The sequence below is a fragment of the Typopeltis vanoorti genome, chromosome 15 (assembly GCF_054136105.1).
Source record: "Typopeltis vanoorti isolate ZY-2024b chromosome 15, IOZ_Tvanoo_1.0, whole genome shotgun sequence".
Lineage (NCBI taxonomy): Eukaryota > Metazoa > Arthropoda > Arachnida > Uropygi > Thelyphonidae > Typopeltis > Typopeltis vanoorti.
In genome coordinates, this window is record NC_143563.1 from 55,309,651 (window position 1) to 55,324,236 (window position 14,586).

The 14,586-nt window shown below is 35.5% G+C and overlaps 1 protein-coding gene across 1 annotated transcript in view; it reads left to right on the forward strand.

Annotated features, from left to right (window-relative positions):
- AGO1 (protein argonaute-1) overlaps positions 1-14,586 on the forward strand; it is a 322,424-nt gene that overhangs the window by 248,073 nt on the left and 59,765 nt on the right. The window contains exon 12 of the mRNA XM_090405013.1: positions 3,771-3,955. Coding sequence (XP_090261139.1) covers positions 3,771-3,955 — 185 coding nt within the window. The remainder of the gene's footprint in view (positions 1-3,770; positions 3,956-14,586) is intronic.

Below are 14,586 nucleotides of genomic sequence, written 5' to 3' on the forward strand. Positions count from 1 at the left end.
GAAAGAACTTTCTACTATCCAGCAACACATGAAACTCAATGGCTTTTCTGAAAAAAGTATTCAACGTCTTCTTACATCTTATAATCCTCCACAAAACAACAAAGATTCAATACGTCGAGTACCTATTCCTTATATCTCCGGTATTTCAGAACCTATCGCAAGAATTTTGAAGAAATATGATTTAACAGCTACGTATTCTCCTATTAACAAATTGTCTTCTCATTTTCCTTCTCCTAAAGACAAACGCTCAACTTTATCTCTTCCTGGAGTTTATCAAATTCCTTGCAACTGTGATCTCTCTTACTTTGGACAGACTGGACGTTCTCTTGAAAAAAGAATCCAAGAACATCAATCATCCATTCTTCACAATAAACCTGAAAAGTCTGGTTTGGCTCAACACGGGATTGAAACTGACCACAGCATCCTTTGGTCCAAAACTCGCCTCTTACATAGATCCCGTTATAGGTTCGAACGTTTGTTCAAGGAAAGCGTGGAGGCCTTGCTCCATCATCCCAACCTGAATCGTAATGACTGCATATCTATATCAAAAATCTGGGAAAGCCTAATCAAGATTACTCATTAATTTTTTTTTTTTTTTTTTTTTTTTTTTTTTATAGCAAATTCAATCATGTTTCTACTTCAAAATATTTCGTTTCATACTTAGTGATATAACATCACGCGGCATGTTCTAATTTCAACGATCTATTGTTAGTATTCTAGCTTGTATATTTTTTTTTTTTTTAAACTGTTCTTGTAATACCACCGACGATGGTCTGCTATTTCCAGACCGAAATATTTGGTTAAATAAATATCTTTCTTGTGATTACGTGATTATATCATTCAGTCTTATGTCGCAAGTATCCTTAAAACAACAAATAATTCATCTTGATCACAGACTAGAAGCTACAGATATGAGAGTGCTGAGAAAAATTAGTTGGGTGAATAGATGGCATCAGTGGCAGAAATATATTAAAAATGAAGACATTAGGAAGGGCATTAGCTTTGGTATTGTTAGCATTCAAGAAATTGTGAGCAGAGTTAATTAAAGATAGTGTGATAATATTATCCCGTACACCCTGTACATATCAGGAAATTGATGTCGACGAAGTCTATTAAATGATAATCAGCTAGGTTGCTCTGGATGCCATGTGATAAATGTCCATTGTTGTATGAGTCCCACTTGGGGGAAGGGAAGATCTTATATTTTACCAAAATTGGTGTATAGAGTGCAAGAGTATTGAATATTGATATCTTTGTTGGTGTCCCAAACATCTCATTTGATTTTTCTGAATGGATTGATTACAGTGTAGGTCTTTACTGGCTTTCTTCAGAATAACAACATTGAGAATATAGTCTTGTCTGTCGTGTTTTTTCCTAAAGTCATTCATGATATTAATTCCATGTTGAATAATAATGTTCTGTTGTTGAACTCTGAATGGTCTTGTTACTTCGTTTTAGCAAATCATTCAGATTTCAACAAGCACACTCAGCAAACTGAATATTTAATAGTAGAAAGTACTTGTATTTAGTCAAAATCAAATAATATTGTGTCAAAGGTGTGAAGTTATAAGATAATGAAATATAACACTAAGAATGTATTAGTTTATAAAATTGTAAAGAAGTATAACAGATTGGAATTATATTGTGTTATTTAGATTTTTTTAAATGAATTATAAATCAAAATTTAGTATTATACAGTGCAGCTGAAATTAACTTGAATATTCCACTGAACAAAGTATAAGAGTGGGTTCAAAGGTTTGGTATGTGTAAGTGCCTGAGGCTGCGTAATACTAGGAACAGGTGTGCATCATAACAAGTCCGTGATTCCTACCACAGAAAAAGTGCTGACATCATCGGAGATCGAGACTAGCATAGCGCCACACAGGAGTTTCAGGAGGAGATAGGGGGCGTTATGTGATGAATAACATAAGTGATTGCACGTGGAGGAACAAGGCTTTTTTTTCCGGGATTCGAGGTCGTGAGGAGGTCCAATCGAGGTAGCAGTTTCCAGGCAGAACAGCGGGCGAGGACGCATGGCAGTGGGAAGTTTGAATCGGGCAGTCCATGAAACTATGGACAGAATATCAGCGCGATGCAGGTAACGCTTTCATTACAAGCGGGTGCTATGTCATAGATGTTCCCCTTAAAGTCCTCAAATGACAAAGGTAGCCATAGAGCAGATAGAGGATAGCCACTTAGCAGGAATTTAATGCTGCTGAATTCAACAAGGAATCGAACCTTGGGTACTTCCACAACAGTAGAAGTGGAGATGTTTACATTAAATGTTTACATTACCTTCAAGTGAAGGTAATGTAAACATTTGTTATTTATGTTTTGGGAGCCTGTTTGTATGAAGAAATTTAGATGCAAGAATGTCTGGACAATATTAACTAGTGAACTCTTAAGTGATTGTTCCAGTAGGCTATAGCCAGATATCGAGATTGTTTAAAAGAGTTTAACAGAATTGTAGAGAGAGGAATTATGAGCCATAAATTAATGATAATTTAACTTAGTGTCCCCAGATTTATAGAGGGAATTGTTATGAGTGAATTGTGTTAATGAAGATTAAGTTTAGCAATTTACTAGATATCAAATTTTGCATGCATTAGGCAGCCCTTGAAAGAATCAAGCTTCCTAACTTAGCTTTTGTGTATGATTGTAATCTTAGCAAGAGTGAACTTATATAAGTGTATAGTGTATTTTAAAGTTGTAAAATAAACATGTATTTTACCTCAAACTGAGTCTTGCCTGACTAAGAGTGTCAACTCACCACTCTAAAATTACGAACTTGTCGCGGGAAGGTAAGGTTAAGTTGAGAAGTTTTGCCAAGACTGTCTGAAGGAGTTAGCAGGTATTTATATATTTGGGTTATTGGAATTGTCTCCCTGAATAACACATTTTATTATTATAGGGCATAGACTGGCACAGTCATTAAAAAATATAAACGTGTTTATGCCTAAAATGTAGATAGGACCAAAATTCCAGGCCAGTACGTAGAGCAACTGCATAGTAAGTTTTGATAGATAAGATTTAAGTGAATTTGCATAAATAATGACCCAACACTATATCTGAGAACCATATATTGATGGGTGTAGAGACAAATTTTGATGTTTGCGATGATGATTTTGGATTTTCAGATATAAATTAGCCTTTCATGAAAGTTCTCACTTTGTTGGTTAACAGTATTGATATAGGAACCAAGGTATTGCAAATATTTCCTTGAGAATGTGGTCATTTAACTTAGTATCCTCCCATTTAAATTTTTAGGACTTTATCTTTATTAATTCTTTTAATGATGCATTTTTACACAGATTATCTAGGTAGTTTTTGACATTCTGAATGTCGGTCAGTTCACATTTCATTTATGAAACAAAAACTTGTGTGGATTTGGTCTGTTGTATCTTCAGTAGTTATTCATTATCTATTTTTTGTGGGTCTGAAAATATAAGTATAATAATGAAAAGATTTTGCTAAAGAGTGTACCTGACTCCAGTGGAAATAGGAAAACTCTGAGTTACTGCTCTATTAATTATTAATGCTTACATGGGTATGATATGGTTTTGTCATTTATATTCTTCTAAATTGAATTGATCTCCACACACACATGGTATGGAGATCAATTCAATCTGCAGGTGATGAAATTTATCTTCCACTTAAAGAGATTTGCAGATATCCGTGCCACAGTGGGATTCAAACCCACAGCCTCTTAATAGAGCAGCAGTGCTATGTAATCAAACTGTATTAATAATCCTAAAATATTTGTTTTTCAGGAACTTTACACAGCAGTTACAAAAGATAAGTAATGATGCAGGAATGCCTATTATAGGCCAACCATGCTTTTGTAAATATGCCACTGGTCCAGATCAAGTAGAACCCATGTTTCGCTACCTCAAGTCTACATTCCAGGGTCTGCAGCTGGTAGTGGTGGTATTACCTGGTAAAACACCAGTTTATGGTAATTTATTCTGATTATTTGTTATTTTATTAACTATAGCTGAAGCCATTTTAATGGTAATTTCCTTCTGATCATTAATACTTGACTAACTCAAGAATGTAAAACAACTTTGTTTTTGTCTAATGATATAATTCACAATTCTAGGTTTAATTTTTTTTTTTAATATTTTGTTTTAAAAGATATATAAACATACAATAGTAAATCTAAAATAACAAAAATAACAAATACAAAAATTATAAAATTAATATAAATAAAAAGAAAGGAAAAAATCATTAGCCTACCCACAGTTCAAATGTAGTATAGTTTTTTAAAAACCTTTGGATGGATGTTGCAAAAAAAAAATTATACTCCTTTCTTCTAAACAGATTGAATGATGACTAATCATCATTCATCCACATCTAACTTTGAACTACATTTTCTTCCTTTTCATTGATCTCTGTTTATTTTTAATCTTTAAAATAATCTTCCTTAATTTCCTGAAATTTACAACCTACATTTATTTCATTCCGCTGTTCATAAGTCTTCTCAATCTATCCATATTACTTTGTTCTACAGATTTGCACTCTTTCATACAGCTCCATTGATTATGTGTGTTTGTGTGTATGCACAGGGCTTGAAAAATTTTGTGCTCATTCACTTATCAAGCATATATCTCACTAGTCAGCCTAGGTGTACTACTGTTGGATCGTACTTCCTTGTTTTTGATCCGCCATCTTGTTCTAACTCTGTTCTTAAACAAGTAATAAGTTGCTGGTTGATTACTAATTTAAATATAGAGAAATTTATATTTTTAGACTGCACCACTCTATATCTAGATTAGTCTAATGAAATATAGTGAAACCAAGCATCAACTAATTTTATATCAATATTATTTCTTATGTAGACCGAGTTTATCTCTTATCCTTAAAACTCTCGTTAGGTCCGATAATTTCATGGACGGTGCAGTAAAGGAGATTCAGGCAAACACAATTTTAAAATCAAAACAAAACATTTAATTCTGAGTTATATATTATACATATAAATTCAATTATGAGAACAAGATAATATAAGTGTCTTAGCTTAACTGGTCACAACTTACAGATTCAGTTTATGGGCATTCTGCTATCAGACTCAGCTTTCACAATATTAAAATAACTTATAATAGAGTTCAATATCACAAAATCTCTTAGTAACAAATTTTACTATTATCACACAGTCAGTAAAGTCCCAATACATTAATGGTGGCAACAACTGCTTCATGAGTATACACTTTCATACTTCATACTCCGGCTGATTTCAGCAAAAAACGTTATAGTTGTGGGGAATAACAGGAGGAATTACACATATATCTCTGCACTGAAGTAACATAAAATTGGACAGATCTTACTGGATAAATATTTTGCTCATCAATTTCACTATGGACACACTTTATAACTATATTTACTTAGCACATTATGGCAACACTATCCAGAATAAATCTTCTCAATGATAACTGAACTATTAATGGTCGCACTTCACGTGTATAGACGTACTTGGATAAAGGAAAATGCTCATTCCTTCTTTAACACTATTCGACCAATTTAGCTCACTGTTAAAGTTCCATGAAACTAATGGAGCACGTAGTAATTCTTTAATTTCTAGAATTATTCTCAGTTGCCTATTACTTTCCCAGTCCTTAAATAGTCCAATTGCAGCACTAAAGTTCTAGACACAGTAATCCTTTGCATTCACTTTGCTGCCTCTAGTGTTCTCCTCGTCTGTCTGTGCTATACTCAATGCTTTCGTGTCCCACGATGGTCAGTCCTGAAAAAGAGAAGAGCCTCTGTTTTCTCCGCTCTCAGCTTATATACCTCCCTTCTTTTTCCCGCCCAAAATTGTTTCTCACGCTCTCTTATGTCAATTCCATCTCTGTAGTTGAATACCATAATCTCGCGATCCAAGCACGTGCTAGCTATTTCTAGCCCATCTCCATAGTAACAAAATAAAATAAAAACAGAAATATTGCATAACATTATACCTTTACACACTATCTATCCCAATGGCTTTAACAGGCCTTTAAGGCCCACAACCTTCCAAGCATGCTTGGATTTCGTAACCGAAATACGAGGATAGAATGGTCATTCCTATGCCTCAAGGTATTCTTGGCTGTATCCCTGTGTGTTCAAGGGGCCGGTTTGACTGCTTGCGGGATGAAAAACACCAGTTAAACTGGCGGAAAAAACCCTACTGCCCGCGCCCAAGACCGGCTAACTTAGCTATGCCTGAGGAAGATCCTTCAGCTCCTCACGTCTCCGACGGGAATCGAACCTAGGACACTCCTTCCCCAGGCATATGGTTGCGAAGCGCAAAGCCACTAGGCTAACCGCGCGGACACCTTTACACACTGGTAGTGATAAATAAAAAAAATTAAAATATTATAATTCACACAAGGCATATTAACTTTATATATACAATTCCTCATAATATTAAATTAGGAATAATCAAAATAAACAGGATAATATTTCAATATAAGATCCTATCATTGCTAACACATATTTTAGATTAATTAATAAAATTTAATAAATAAACTAAAGGCAAATACATGAATAATAAGTTACAATCATAGGATTAATATTAAATAATTTTTACAAGTATAGCCTTTAGTATGGTGGATTAAGTTGGATTCTGAAGGGAGTATTAATAATTTTAATTTCTCCTTAATCAGAATCCAACACTACTAAGGTTGCCTATTGTATCATAGTCACATGTTTAATCCTAGATCTGGTCAATTTTAAGTTTTTGTTTATGCTGTGGATAATTTTTATCTTGTGTAACTACTAGTGTTGAAACAAATATGTTAACTGATTATACAGGGTATTTCAAAGGGGTGTATACAACTTTGCAGGAGAACAGAGAATAACGAAGATGTACAAAAGCCAAGTGAGCATAATGTAGTGAAACACGTCAATTTTTGGTTATGTAACTTTATTACCAAATGACAACACTAGATGACATGATACCTCATGCCATTTGAAAATGGTGACTTTTGATGGTACAGAGCGAGCACATTGTGTGCTTGGTTTGAGAAAATGAAGTCTGCAACACAAGTTCAGAGGAATTTCCGCAAACAATACTGCAAAGAACCTCCTAGTAGGTGCATGATCTACACATGGCACAAGAATTTTGTGGAAACAGGCTGTTCTGTGTGTCAACCAAGGTCAATGGGAAGGCAGGTGGTGCTGCTGCTGCTGCTGCTGCTGTTGTGGAAGAAGTTCAGGAAAGTTTCCAGAGAAGTCCTGGAAAGTCAACCAGATGGGCATCTTATCAATTTGGAATTCCATGTGTATTTTGTGATGTGTTTTATGACAATGTCTATTCAAGGCCCTACAAATTTACCCTCGTACAACATTTGAAGAAAGGTGATAAGAAGATACACAAGGATTTCTGTATGAAAATTATCAGTGGGATAAAATAAAATGAGGATGGATTTTTTGGACACAATCATTTTTAGTGATAAGTGCACTTTCCACGTAAGTGGGCAAGTAAACACAACTGCAGAATTTGGGGAAGCAAAAATCCTAACGTATACTTAACATGGGTCTTAGATTAACCCAGATTCCAAAGGACTGGAAAGATGGCAAAATTGTTCCATTTCATAAAGGGAGTGATAAGACTAATGCTTGGAATTATAAGCCAATCTGCTTGTCTGGAGTTGTGATCAAGGTGTTGGAGAAGCTAGTGAGGACAAGGATAAAGATTGAGCTAATGGCAGTGGAATTCTCTTCAATGGACATCATGGGTTTGCCAAAGGAAGATTGTGTTTTTAGCAATTTACTTACTTATTATAACAAGGTGATGAATACATTGGAGAAGGGGGATGCATATACAGTGGTATATTTAGATTTTGCAATAAATTTTGATTAACTACCACATGACAAACTATTAGTTAAATTGGCACAGATGGGGTTGGATAGTAGATTAATGCATTGGATTGGAGATTGGCTGTCTGATAAGTATTAGCAGGTTTTGTATGGGGGAAGTGATATCCCAGAAGAGGAAGTCACTGGTGGTGTGTCCAAGGATCTGTTTTGGGGCCATTGCTTATTTTGGATGTAAATGACATTGAAAAGAATTTAAATGGTGATATACAGGTGTTTCTGGATGATACAAAGTTAGTGAATGTTATGAGTAGAGCAGATGTAGCTTTGCAAGAAAATCTAAATCATCATCATCATCAAATTCCTGACATGTACCCTCAAGGGGTGTACAGGATATGATAGTATACTACATGAAAAGGTTACATGATTACTAACTTCCTATCTACAATTTTCCTCCAAAACAGTCTGTTACTTGTCAAGACTCCAACATTATCAGACCTTATATTTCTATTGTCTAAGGCACTTTGTACCGTATCAATCCCCCTATATCTTGGTCTTCCTCTAGCTCGTTTTCCTGCCAACCTGGCAGAGAACACTTGTTTTGCTAATCTTTCCTCGCCCATTCTGTTTAAGTGACAATACCACCTGAGATTAGCTCTGCTAACACATTCCTGGATGCTGACAATTCAAGTTCTTTCCTGATATCCTCGTTTTTAATATGATATTGCCGTTGATGCCATGTGTTCATGCCTCTAATATTTCTCAGGACTCTCATATCTGCAGTCTCCAGTCTTTGGTCAAGTGTTTTACTTCTGACCCAGCTCTCAGATCCATAAGTTAGAACTGGTTTGAACACTGTCTTGTATACAGCTAATTTAGTGTTCAGATAATTTCTCTCTTATTCCATATACATTTATTCAATTGACTTCCTACTATACCAGCTTTGTTGATTCTGTTGTCTATTTCCATTTTTAATTTACCATCTTCACTAAAAATCGTGCTAAGTAGCTGAAATGTTTTACTTGTTCCACAGGTTCCCCATTCATAACACAGTTGACATTTTCAACAGTTCTACCCATTTTCATTGCCTTTTTCTTTTTAATGCCGACCTTCATACCATATCTATTACAACAGTTATATTTTAATAGATATGTTATATTTACTCCATACAGTAATTACTCCATACATCTCCAATTCTGATATCATGTTTAATAGTACTTTCCTTCATAATGTGATCCATGTAGATAATGAATAACAGAGGGGATAATGTACATCCTTGTCTCACACCAGATTTAACATTAAAACAATCTTCCTGTACTTCCTTCAATTCTAACTGCTGACTTACAACTCAAAGACTAAGTATTGCTTGATATAATGCCCGATTGACACCATATAACTGTAGCATATTGAACAACTTCTCTCTTGACACCTTGTCATATGACTTTTCCAGATCGACAAAACTTAAATACAGATCTTTGTTATATTCCCATGCTTTCTCAACTATTTGTCGTAAAGTGAAGATCTGATTCTGACAGCCTCTATTTGGCCTGAATCCAGCACCAAACTTTTCTTCCACAATTCTTCTCAGCCGTTTCTCAAGTATACTGGCATAGATCTTGCTAGGAACACTCAGTAGGGAAATACCTCTGTAATTCTCACATTCAGTTTTATTTCCCTTTTTATATATGGGTACTATTAAAGCTCTACTCCAATCATCAGTAATTCGTCCCTCTGTCCAGGACTTCTGAATTATGCAGTTCAGCCACTGTAAGACTTTTATACCACCATACTTCAGCATTTCTGGTCAGATATCATCTACTCCTGCTGCCTTTCCACATTTCAAGCCTTTGATGGCTTTTTCTACTTCAAGTATGGATATGTATTCCTGACTGTATGCCTGTTCAGTGTTTTTTACCACTGTGCTATCACTGCTTGTTTCATTTAGCAATTTTTCAAAGTAATTACTACATACTTCAAGGATATCTGTTTCTCCTGTTTTCATGTCACCTTTATCATCTCTGACTCCTTTTTCAGCACTCTTTCCTCCATTTCTAAGCTTCTTCAACAACCTCCAGAATATCTTACCACCTTCTTGATATTTATTTTCTTGCAAAAGTCCTCCCATGAGTTTTGTTTAGCCAGTTTTACACAGTATTTAGCTTTCTTACATTTGTCTCTACTCTCTAAGAGCACAAATGGACTTATTTGCCAGAATATTTGATATGCTTTCTTCTTTTCCGTCACTGCATCCTCTTTAACTTCCTGTGTGCACCATGGAGTTCTGATTTTTGTATCCTTGCAGACTACCTCACCACATGACTCTCTGGCTGAATCAATCAGGATTTTCTTCAAGGCTTGCCACTAATCTCCAAGGTTTGGTTCCTGTTCTCAAACTCTTCCATTTTTTTCTTCAATAATCTTTGTGTATTTTAGTCTACAGTTCACATCTAGTTGCTGCTGAACTTTTATTAGCTTTAAAACTTTCTTAAATGTTATTGTTTTCAATATGAAATTCAATTTTATCCTGCTCAAGACTAAATAGTGATCACTTCCAATTTCAAATTCTTTGTACACTCTGGGTCCTGCACCAATGGAGAAAACATCACTATCAACAATAACACAGTCAGTGAGACTTTTCTTATTATTTGCCTCTTCTCTCCATGTGAATTTGTGTAAATTTTTATGTTGGAACATGGTGTTAGTAATAACCAGTCCATGTCCTGAGCAGAAATCCAACAGGTATTTGCCATTATTATTAGCTTTGCTCTTTTCTCAAAATTTTCCCAAAATATTTTTGCATGTCTGACAATCATTTCCTACTCTGCTATTCAGATTCTCAACAAGGATCAATTTTCCTTTTTCATTGTGTCAGTTGCTTTTTCTAAAGCATCAAAAAATTCCTCCACTTCTACCTTAGTAGAACCTTCTGTGTGACCATAGGCACAAATAAGTCTCATTGTCCAGTTCCCCATTCTCATATTTGCCCACATTACTCTACTTGAGACTGACTGCCATTCAAGAAGATTAGCCTCGTATTTTGTGTTGAATACCATTGCTACTGCTTCTTTTCCTTGATTGTCATTTCCTGAATATAACATTTTGTATTTATTGCTCAGAGAGAGATCTCACCAGTTTTTTCCATTTTTTGTTTCAGTCACCCCTATTATGTCGATCTGGTACTTATCTAATTCCTCAGTTAGCTCCATTTCTTTGCCATTCAGGCTTCTTATGTTAATAGTACCGATCTTTAACTCTGGTGATGTTGAGTTGGGGTGTGCTTTCAGATTTGTTCCAGTAGCTGACTTTTCGTTGTTCGCCCTGGTTTCGTGGCGATAGGCACAAATAAGTCTCATTGTCCAGTTCCCCATTCTCATATTTGCCCACATTACTCTACTTGAGACTGACTGCCATTCAAGAAGATTAGCCTCGTATTTTGTGTTGAATACCATTGCTACTGCTTCTTTTCCTTGATTGTCATTTCCTGAATATAACATTTTCAGGAATGCAACGGGTGCCTTGTTTAACCTGGCGACACCCCAGCCAGCATGAAATTTTGTCATGTTTTACCATCATTTTGTATATTGGTTTAAGCCAATAAGAATACAATTTGGTTGGCTAAACCCAAATTGCCAGCCCATCCTCGTTCTTTCAGTATCCAGGTAGATACCCAACAGGGTGCACCACAAGAAGGTGAGGATTGGACATTAGGTCATAAGCCCTGGTCGGTTGTCCGCATTCCTTTAAAGGCAATGTGGTGGTCTCCTCTCAGTTATATAGCTCTGACCCTTAAGCACCCCAGAAAAACAAGTGAAATTAATTATAGCATTAAATTAAATTCTGCAACTGGGTATTACTTTATGGTAAACGAATGGGTGGGGGAGAAGAAATATACATTTAATATGACTCCATTTCTTTTCAGTTCTTTTTTTTATTACGAATGCTTATTACATAAGTCACCTAATAAAAAAAAAATAGTAATGAGAAAGAAAGAATGGCTAACAAGTTGCAGAACACTTTCAGAACAGTACAGTTGATGTGACTTTCCCACATTTTCTGTATAAACACTGGTGTGTTACAGCAGGTATGAATAATTTACCATGCCTGCAGGCTCTCATATTACAGTTATGGATTGTTATCAGGTACACTAGAGATTGCAGCAGCCACTATGTAGCTACATATAATTTATGACAAATGATTTTCTTTTATTCTCTGTACTGCTGAGCATGAAAAAAGTTGTCTTATTTAAGAGAGTAAATTTATATATGTCATTGCAGTATGCAAAAAATGTTTATTCAATATTTATCATATGTAAATCCAAGTGCAAGTAGTAAAAAAAAAAAAAAAATGTGGAAGTAAAATTTTCACATGTTTATCTGTTGTTAATTAATTTAAAAATTGCTGAATGGAGGAACAGGGTGGGATTACTTAGGAGCCAAAGCAAGGTAACAGGCTGGACCTCCATATAGCCTCAAAGGAATGCAGATATCCAATCAGAGTTTCTGTCCTAATGTCTAGCCCTCACCTTCTCATTGTGCACTGTATTATTTTATGTATCTGCTTAGATACTAAGCGAATGAAGATGGTCTCAACTTAACTCACCAAATTCTTTTTGGCTAAAACCACAAACAAAAATGATGGCACAATGGGATAAAGTGTCATGTGGTTGGAGTGCTTCTTGATTAAAATAAATATGGCTATCATCAAAGAACCAAGACAAAGAAGAGTGAAAATTCAGCTATAATGGACAAGAAATTATATTTTTGTTTTAATCCTTTACTCAGTCATAAGCACACAAAATTTGTGCGTGAAGTATCTTCATGACTAGGCTACATTTATATAGAGGCTGTTCATGTCAATTGTCTTAGCATCCCATGATGCACAGCACTTCATTTTTAACATGCATGTTGCTATGCATTATGGAATTGTTTGCTGCCCAGACCAGTTTTGACCTTTGTAGTCTCATCATTGGAAGCTAGACCTTAATAAATGTCAAAACCAGTCTGGATAGTGACCCTGCCCATAATGCATAGCAAAATATATACTTCCAAGAGGAAGTGTACTCTGCACATTATGGGAATACTAAGGCAATTAATGTGAAGTGAACAGTCTTGATATAAGTAGCCTAGTTGTGAAGATACTTCATGCGCAAGCTTTTTTTTTTACATATGCTTGGGTAAAGGATTAAAACAAGATTATAATTTCTTTGTTATAATTGACTTTGTAATCAAGTAAAAAAAAAACTTTATATGAAAACTCAGCACAAAAGAAACTTTTGTAAAATGGAGGGAAAAATGAAACAGGCAAAAGAATTAAAGAAGTACCATGTTAGCATTATGGTTTTTACCATGATGAAAAACAAAACAGGCAAGTTTTTTTATTATATCAGTTCAATATAAGTGATGATAGAAGCATATCTGTCCATTTGTGGGGTAACTCTTTGTGACATAGACATAATTTTCGAGAAGACAGAGCTGGATGGAATAAAACAGGAATAGAAGCATGTTTGGTATGTTTGCAGTTGTAGTACTAAAAGGGATGCTGGGCAGCTGTTGCTCTTGTTTTAACAGGCTCAACACAAAGTGGAGGAATGATGGTCACTAATTTAGTGGATCAGTGACTGTGGAATTGCCTGTAGAAAAGACAGAGCTCAAACATTATATCTGTAAGATAGACATTGAAGTGTACCTGTGAGGGAGGGATCATCTACAAGCTGAATTTCTTTACCTTGAACAGCATCAAGAATTTTTAGGGAGGTTTTAAGTGCACTGCTCCAAACATGTGAACAGTATTTTAAGAATAGGTGGATTTAGGATTTGTATAGAGTTAGTAGCTGGGTGAGTGAAAAATAGCAGCTTCAGTGGAAAAGAATGTTTAGTTTTTAAGAGGCTGGAGATAAATGTCAATTCAAGGGGAGATATATCTAATCCTGTCTTCTGATTATGTATTACTAAGGGTAAAGGAAGATGAGCTGAGATCTTTTTGTGAGAGGAAAGGCAAGACTATATTTTGGTGGCTTGCTTTCAAGCTTACCAAGTTATCCTTGTCACTTTTGAAGAATGGTTTGGAGAGCAGTGTATTAGTATTGGTTGCAGATGATTTTGAAGCTTGGGATGTCTCAGCACTTTCATGGTTTATTGAATGAGCAGAATGAGTATGCTGTCATTCAGCAATACTGAGTTATAGTACACTCCACTAGTATATGTACTGGTGTTGAAGCCCAAACAGAGGGAGCCATCCACTATGATACACGGTAAACTACCTGAGTAAAAGCCTACCCAGGTACAGGCAGTGGTAGGTAGACCAAAAGATGGCAACTTGCATAGCAGGCTTTGATGCCAGACATGAACAGAAGTTCTGAAAATCTCAAGGATGAGAGCATGTTTCTTCCAACCTTCCCATCTCATGTATCTATAGTGGTGGATGACATAGGCTATGGGTTTGGCCATGGAGCTAGATTGGCAGAATCCATGCTGGTGGTCACTGATTAACTGGCAGGACCCTAAGTAGTGGGGAAGTTGACTCTCGATGATTTTCTCCATTATTTTTGAAAGAATTAAGACGATTCTGATTGCTTGGTAGTTTGATAATAGACTTTTATAATCCTTTTTTTTTTTAAACAGATTGTCTATATGCTTGCTTCCATGCATTGTGATAAGTGCTAGCTAAGTATAGAATATTGTATAAACAATATAGGAGAGGTGTAAGCTCTGAAGCACAATGGTTGGGTTGTACAGTTGGAGATGCCATCAAGGTCAGAAGATAGTGTCCAAGTTGTTTAGTATTCTTCTGATGTGT